At 41.2% G+C, this 8,732-nt stretch overlaps 1 protein-coding gene across 1 annotated transcript; it reads right to left on the minus strand.

The window, feature by feature from the left end:
• Nucleotides 1-424: 424 nt before the first annotated feature.
• Nucleotides 425-8,302, minus strand: LOC137248725 (uncharacterized). The gene is made up of 4 exons (XM_067779634.1): nt 7,656-8,302; nt 5,302-5,470; nt 964-1,275; nt 425-898 (listed from the first exon to the last, which is right to left on the minus strand). Exons 1-4 carry the CDS (start codon nt 8,009-8,011, stop codon nt 425-427), a joined length of 1,311 nt encoding a protein of 436 aa, XP_067635735.1. The 5' UTR covers nt 8,012-8,302.
• Nucleotides 8,303-8,732: the final 430 nt, after the last annotated feature.

Below are 8,732 nucleotides of genomic sequence, written 5' to 3' on the forward strand. Positions count from 1 at the left end.
AAATAGATGGTGGCTTTGGTGGTACCACTTTGGAGATTTTTTTTCAACTTAACTTCAACTCGATATCCAATGTAGGATATCAACTGGAGAAACATGTCGAATATTCATTTGAGAACTGTACATTTCTCAAAATCTCTCAAAGGTTGGATATTAATTTGAAAATGCTAATGACGTTGGAGATCAACTCGAGAACTATAAATTTTACAAAATTTCTCAAATGTTGGATAGTGATTGGAGAATGAAGTTGGAGCAAGCTTACTTAGCTTAACCAACTACTGATAAACCGAGCCTTAACCTGCGCTAAATTTAACGCCTGAAAGTATGCAATAATTCAAAATTTGTCCCCACAGGGTGATTAATTTTTAAAAATTGCTCAAAAATTATAAATTGTCTGTTGAAATAATATAAAAGATAACTTTTTATTTTATAATACAACAAATACAACATTAAACCAATAACCTATGAAAGTACCGAAAATGTAAAATGCAACCAATGAATACTTGTAGCGTTTTCTATGCTTTATTGCATATCGTAAAGTCTCTGTGGTGCGTGGATTCGAAGAGAACATCAATTGAACTTTCTTACGAGCGAATTCATAATCTGTCAATGCCTCAATACTGTTATCACAAGAATCCTCTTTACGCATAGCGACCATTGGTAAAAATGCATACGACGAAAAGAAACCATACAAATCGCGTACACGAATCTCCACTTGAATGCCATGCAATGTGGGAATGTGTTCGTAATGCATCCGTTCGAGCGCATTACGCAAAGTCTGATGATAGGTACGCACGAGGAAGTCACGCCGATTTACGAGTACATTCAATTGTACGCTGCTATTAAGAAAGAAATTTATATCACAACCAGGGCTGCCAAAGAAACTGGTCTGAAAATCGATCTACAAGTGGTAAGGGGCAAAATTTGTTAACTCAAATTTATATTGAACAAACTCTTCAAACTTACAAAAACCACATCGGTGGGCTTTCCCGGATCCTCCGCATCGTATTTGTACATAAAATTGTTAACCCATAAATCGCCATGATTTAACACTGTCAGTTCACCGGGTATGGCTCGTCCTGTTTTAACAAGGTTTTCTGTAATATTGTCGCAGTGTCGATATAATTTGATGGCAATTGCTTCGAAGCCAACCCACTTGGACACAACGTCGGCGAGTGTGCGCAGTTGTAGTGTCATGAAATTTATAAACCGCTGATTGGTGCATATATATTGCTCATCCAACATGCCGGTGGTGAAGTGCTCGCGTATGCAGGGATCCTGAAATGAGTTTTAAAATAAATAAATTTTTAGCAACACTGCGACAGTTTTTTTACTTCTGGTGTGGTGCCATGGTTTCAATTAGAATAAAGTCACTATTAAGCCAAAAACAAGAAATTTTGTTTTAAAATATCGAAGCCGGCAATCGAGTTTTTGTGGTAGTTTGCTTTTTCTGAAGACATGGGTGCAAAACCTGGTTGGTTGTTTGTTGTTGTGCTGCCCGGCTTTATAGCCGCGCTCTAGGCGCCATTTTGATGCACTTTCTCCTGGAACCAATTATATTTTTGGCTGATGTACCCTGCGTATTATTTTATTCAAACCACTTGGTTAAAACAATATATCTACTGGTGTCCTTGATGCGGCAGTTTGACACCGCCCTTAAGTCCGCCAATACATAGCTGCCTAGAGTTCGTGACCGAAAATTCGCGAGGGCTGGGCACTCGGAGAAAAAGTGAGTAACCGTTTCCTCGGCACCCTCCTGTCTACAGCTCCTACACCTCTCATTGTAGGGGATACCCATTCTACCCGTGTGTGGGCCAAACGGTCAGTGCCCTGTAATAGTGGCCGTGATTCTGTATATTTCCTTCCTAGACCTATTTAGTAGATCATCGGTTCTTTCTGGTTTACTCTAGCCAGAATAGTTTGGTGATTCTACAGGTGTCCGTAGAGTACCAATCACGGATTTCTATTTTCCTAAGATAGGTGAGAATATCTCTTTTAATTGATGTGAGTAGTCGATGCACCCTGACTCTTCCGTGATGTCTAATGATGCGCCTGCCTTTGCTATTTCATCCGCTTTTCCGTTGCCGTCAATGTTCCTGTGGCCGGGTACCCAGCTTCACGCAGCACCCTCTTACAGTTATGCAAAACCTACTGGGATACATTATTTGCAAAAAGTGTTAGCAGGTTTTTCCGAGGACCCTGAACAAACTCTTCTAGTTTACTTGTATCAAGCAGGTTTTTATCATTGGACACTTGGTGGCATAATGCCAAGTATTACAAGTGTCGCCATGGCTTTCCTTTCTCGACTATAACTGGTTGGCTGGCCTCAACCACATCCGACTGTATCCTCTCTGTTTCGTGTAAGTATTTAAGAAGCTCGCCAGGCGTGTTGTTGCTGTTGTTTTAGTGATAAAGATATTCCCCGAAGGTATTGGGGAGTCATCGATCTTGTTGGTCCTTTGCTGGATATAGATCCGGTACTTTCGGTTACAAGCGCCATAAACGCACAAGCCCGACCATCGTGGGAACAATTTAATATGGCTACATTTACCCTTCTAGGCCATCCGGCCCTCACCCCCTAGTTCCATGAAGAACTTGGGTCGCCAGAGCCTCGCCTGCTAAAGAAACAGGATTCGCAACCCCTTGAATCATTTCCGAATCTTAGTTGCCTCTTACGACAGGCATATCTTCTTCGGGTATATTCTAAGCCCCCTTACACGCCGGGAGTGCTTGGCAGGCCTAACATCCTTTAGTTCTGAGGGCACCCCGAGGGGTTCCCAAGAAATTTCATTGTGTGTCGAGAGCGAGTTGGATAGTCACAAAGTGGGTGCTCCGCTCCGCAATTAGGGTCCGGTGCCACACGAGATGTGATCCATGGTGAATTGCAAGAATCAAAGATCTTTCTTTGTTCGTACGATATCAATAACCTTGCCGTTCTAACTCATAGACCATTACGTTTTTATGTATGGTACGATGTCCCTGCAACAAGTCTTCGTATTATATTCGCAGGACCGACAGACCGCCTGCCTATCGAAAAATATGGCTACCCTGTGTAACAGGTACTAATTAATGATTGGTTTACAAGCCTCCCATGATGGAAGCACATTCGCTGGTATTGGAAATGTATAAATATGAGCGTGCACAGGAGTCTTGCTAAGGCTCCTGCTCCTACAGCGTATGCCATTTTAGAGCCTTCCGAGGGATGCCGGATCTCTATGTTATCTCTTTATATTTCCAATTCTTTCTTGCTGGAAGGAAGTTGTATCGAAGATTATCATGCGATACTAGTAGTGCCTTGTAGTTAATGCCTTGAGTACTATCCTCGGATCTAAATTCTTGTTTTTGTTGTATGTTTAGCCTTGCATTAAGGTGAGGTGTGAGAAACCTTTCTATTTAAAGTTATCAGAAAGACTAAGGTAATAGCTACTGAGAGAAGGTATGCTCAAACCGCTGCAGCTCTTTAGAACGAGTTCGTTCAGTCGAAGAGGGTTCTGAAGCAGTTGCAGCTCTTTATTGATTAATTTAAATACATATAGCTCAGCCTTAAATGCTTTTTAATACAAATATTGCTGCAACTGTCTCGATGTGATTCAGATCAGTACCAGTTCGGGATTCAGTCATTAAGCCCGTAAAAACTATGGTTTGCTTGACTGTTTCCCACTTTTTCTGCAGGGAGAGCTTCCTCCCCTAAGCATCTTAATGGAGAATATCGAGGTGGAATTATCCCTTCATACTTTACGAAAAGAATGTCAGCTTAGAAATAAAACGAACAAAAGCTACTTTGGACTGAGTAGGCATTTGATTGGTAAAGTCCTATCTCGACGAACATAAATTACGCTGTACAAATTGCACGTCATTTGTGCTCTGATGTATGGCTCGGAACTATGGAAGGTCTTAAGAGAAGATGAGAGGGCCCTTCAAGATACAAATTCTACGAGCGTCCTGGGCGTCCTTACCGTGATGCCGACGGATGGTATCGAAGAAGGTATAATGATGATCTTTGTGCACATATGAGGATAGTCCAAATAAAACCCAAAGGTTTCGCTGGATGTTATATCAGTGGACGAGAACGCTACGTTCAAAACAATATATCTATCGACATCTGTATTTGCGAGCAGAGGAAGGGGAGACTTCCACTAAGTTGGCACATCGAGTTGGAAGAAGATTTGATATCCCTTGGTACTCCCAATTGGCGTCAGTTAATGAAGATTTTCACTGATTGATATCAAAATAAGCTTTCCACAAATTCTATTGGGTTCTTTAACCGAAACTCCTGCACCTTACAATTCCAGAGTCAATCAATGCCTTAAGTATTTTTTAAATTTAACATCATTAAAAAAATTTTATTTTTATTTCTATTATGACTATTGGAACTGATAAAGTGGCAATGAAAATATTAAGACTAATTTACGACTGACCATGATCGGATGGGACGTTATCAGTGCAGCTTCAAACCGAGCAAATATAATATACATATTCATCAACTATATTTCAAATGCTGGAGTAGATTTACACGTTCCAGTTCCGTAAGCATTGGGAGGGAGATTTCCAAGTCATTTAAACCAAAGGCGGCTTTAGAAAAAGCGACTCCATATCATTCGATGTCTTTAACCTATGAAAGATAATTCTAGCAGTAGACCTAGTCCTTAGTTATGCAATCTATAATAAGAGCGTCTGATTGTTATCGTATACTGATGGTATTGAAGTCATGGGTTTGAGAAACGACCTGGGTAAAGACGAGAAAAGGTGGTTATACGAGTAAACAATACCTTTCCAGCGACTTCACTATTGACGGGGAATCCGCATTAACATCAGACACAATGTCACCTTAAAATCCAAAGGATGATCAATCTTGTCAACAAGTGCTACTTTGTACTAAATAGGCTATTTACAAAAAAAAGTCCTCTCACGACGAACAAAAGTCACGCTCTATAAATCTCTTGTCATACCTGTTGCGATATATGGCTCGGAATCGTGGGCGTTGGCGCGAGAAAATAGGGCGGCGCATGAAAAAATTGGTTTCGGGAAGATGGTATTTATCGTAACAGAAAGAGATTTAATGATAAACTGAATGAGCTTTACGTAGATATGAACGTGGGGCCATAAATAAAAGTTCAAAGGCTTCGCTGGCAAGGTTATGTTATGCGAATAGATAGAGACGCTCTGGCCGAAGAGGTATTCATATCGATATCCGTATTAAGCAGCAGAGCTTTGGAAAGACCTGCACTGAGTCTTGGTTGCTCCCAATTGGCGTCAGCTTGGTACTGAAATCAAAAACATTTCAATATTTAAATTTACACTCACCTTTTCCAGTAGCACCATTGAAGATGCATGGAATTTGGCCAACTTCTGCAGTAAAACCACGCAATGTGCCTCATCGCGTCCATTTTGACGACTGGCTAATTTAAAACCATATTGTGTAAGGTCATCCAATACTATTGTTTGTACGGGATCTCTTGTTGTATATAAACATCTGAAATATCAATCCAATTAAAATTTCGAGGAGTTAATGGAAAACAATGTAGTTCCTTTATGAAGGACACTTTACACGGGCAAGCGGTGCCTAAAGTTGGGGCTCAACAGTGGGGGAGTCGAAGGTGCTCTGCGTAAGTCTAGATTCGGTTGGATCAAACTATTAAATTTTAGTACTTATCTGGGTCTCTTAACACTTTTTAGCTGGGCGGTGGAAGTGTGAAGTGCCCCCTAGTCAGATTATAGTACAAGGCTCTCAACCAAACTTCTTTGGTCCACTATAGTGCATCCATTCATCAAATGAAGCATACCTCATTAAGCCATGAGAGCGTGCCACGCAAGGGCTCTCTGCTGTTACATAAGCAGTACCGAAGCGACGAACGCTACTTTAGAGGAGACCATGCGATATTGGGCGATTAGGACATGCAAAATAACTCTAGTGGAACAATAACATTGTGGAGCTACGAATGCGAAGGCTGTTTATCCACGCGCGAGGAAGATTTGATGCTTCTGATAGAAAAAAAGATTTCGACTCAGCGCTAAAACAAATCTTAATTTCGAAAAAAAAGGCTTTGTGGAAAAGCGAATCGTAATCCTTGTGTCGTGGTGAAACTATGCCCACGAACTAAGCTATCAAACAGCGAACAAGAACTAATATAAACCCTTGGTAGTGTGAAATACAACAACGCTCGACGACCTAGCGGAACCCCAGTGGGTTAGGGGGTCAGAATATACCCGCGGTAGGTATGCCTATCGTAAGAGGCGACTAAAATACCAGAGTCAAGGGGTTGTGTAGCGCAACCCTTTCAGGTTGCCAGTACAATATATATCTTCTCCAAACCCAACTGTCAAACTCACCTATCGCGGCGAATCCTGTTTCACTAACAGACGGGGATCTGGCGACCCCAAGCTCCTCATGGAACTTGGGGGTGGGGAGGGAGGATGGCCTGAAGGTTTAATGTGGCCATATAAATCGTTCCCGAGATGGTCGGGCTAGCACCTTAATGGTGCTGTGTCACCGGAGCTTACCGGGTCTGTATCCGGCAAAGGACCATCACATCGATAACACTCCCCAAAGCCATCGAGGAGAAACCTTATCGCTACAACAACAACAACCTAGCGGATGCAAAAAGCAGATCGTTCCCGAAGTTAAATGATAACGCACCTCTTCCTTATGATGCCAATGGAGGACGTGTTGGCTACGTTTCCGGTAATCCTCCCACCATTATACATGAATATGATGATTGGGGCCACCAAGTAGAAACACCCAGCTGCAGCAACGCAGTTGTGGTGCCTTCTCAAAAAACGTTTAAAGGTCTGTGTGTAAGCTGCACACTCCATACGCAATCTGAGCCGACATAAGAAAGCATCTGCTTAGGTTCTACATTATTTTACGGATGCAATGAAATATCGAAGCGCCGAAGAGCTTTGTCCAGTGCGCTACGAATCGCCTCAGCTTATCGCATAATTTCCATAAACGATTTCCTAGTCGTTGCATGGACCATATCAATACACCGTTTCGCTATAGAAATGAGACAAATTTACTATGCCCGTTCAATTTTGCAATCAAGCGACGACTTGATGAAGTGCTAGCAGGTCCCGCAATTTTTGACGAACAACATGATTTGTGACTGCGACTTCTCAGTCGCTGCGATTTTTATTCGTGATTGTGACTGTGAAGTGATAGCATATCCATATGATCGTAATCTTAGTTTAAAATCGCGCTTAGCAGTAATCCTAATCACAGATCCAATCACAGCTATCATTACACTAGAACAATAAACTGCGGCAACAATACGCTGCTATTCGTGCTACATAGAGGAAACGCAAACCACATGCTCATTGGTTCATGTTATCACAGTAAACTGTACCTGTAACGAGAGCTCTGACTGATTCTCTTATTCTCATTTTTGGCTAGCGTGACTGCGAACGAGATGCAAATGCCGTAATTTCTTCGAAGCTGAACTCTTTGGTCTATTGTGATCGCTTAGTCGATGTGATGCAATCACGGGTACATGAATATTTGCCAACTCTAAGTTGATGACTGGATGTCAACACAAGGAAATATTCAAATCAACATTTTTCCTTCACATCCCTGCACTCAATATATTAGCACTGGACACTTTTTCTCACACCACTATCTTTGGAAATTCCCCAAAATATAACCAGTAACTATTCTTACGCACTTGGGTCCAAACTTTGATCTATCCCCAATCAAAACTTCCAACCGTCCCAGTACATCGAAATAGAATATTTTTTCACGCAAATAGACTGCCAACTCCTCGAGAAATTGTGTAGCCGGTGTTATGACAATAGTTTTAACAATCAACGCCAACTCTTCATCCAACTGACGTTTGCTACTCCTGTACAAAGCTCTAGCACGATATATTTTACTGCAATAATTCTCGCCACCACCACTCGATTGAGCGAATATGATTTTCTTTATATCCACGCTCATATCACGCAAACCATTTTCTAACGCCGTCTTGAAGAATTTTTCATTTTGATATTGTGGTGGCTCGTTTTTTGTATCCAACTTCATTTTATACCGAATCCTTATATTATGTTTCAGCTTGAATTTGTGTTGATAACACGATGCTAATAGTAAATTTTCTAGAAAAAGCCCGTACAAGCTTTAAAGACGTTTCTATTGCAACTGTCATCGATACCTGGTCTGAACCGCTAAATATAAATTCGAACTTAGCGCGAATATTTGCAATATATGTTATCTATGAAATATTCTGCACGACATCTCCTCGCATGGGTCTCAGTACCCGCAATTATGGAACAGCATGTTGTATGTGTTTTGTTCGAGTTGTATTAGGCATTTGGAGGAGCGCGGAACGTCTATGATTATGAAGTGCATTTTTGTAAGAGATAGACAATTGAGGTAGACATAAATGACCGTAAGTGACCTCGCATATAAAATTTTGTTATCTTTCAAGTGGTTCTACTTGTCATTTTACAAACATACATACACATATGTGCATGGAATGTTTATTGGGGTTTTGTTTTTTTTAACTCGGATGTTATGTTTTCTAGAATGAGTGTGATTGTTAGGTTGAACTGGCTGGTTGGTGGGGACCTCACACAGACTGAATGAGTCCATAGTGTTAAAAGAAGTTTGCTCATCGACCAAACAGAAATCCATGTCATAAACCAGGATCTATGTTATACAATAACTCCGTCCTCTTGGCAAATACTAGAAGATGTTAAGGACCTGTGCTACTTGCTGCTGTGCCATTTCTAATAGCTGGAGTCTT

This window comes from Eurosta solidaginis, chromosome 4, assembly GCF_040869045.1.
Source record: "Eurosta solidaginis isolate ZX-2024a chromosome 4, ASM4086904v1, whole genome shotgun sequence".
Lineage (NCBI taxonomy): Eukaryota > Metazoa > Arthropoda > Insecta > Diptera > Tephritidae > Eurosta > Eurosta solidaginis.

What these genes read in the sequence shown, in the direction of transcription:
- LOC137248725 (XM_067779634.1), bottom strand. Translation starts at nt 8,011, where the DNA reads ATGAAGTTGGATACAAAAAACGAGCCACCACAATATCAAAATGAAAAA. An exon ending in AGATCAAAGTTTGGACCCAA is followed by an intron (nt 5,471 to 7,655) that starts GTGCGTAAGAAT and finishes TTGATATTTCAG; the next exon opens with ATGTTTATATACAACAAGAG. An exon ending in AGCCCACCGATGTGGTTTTT is followed by an intron (nt 899 to 963) that starts GTAAGTTTGAAG and finishes TACCACTTGTAG; the next exon opens with ATCGATTTTCAGACCAGTTT.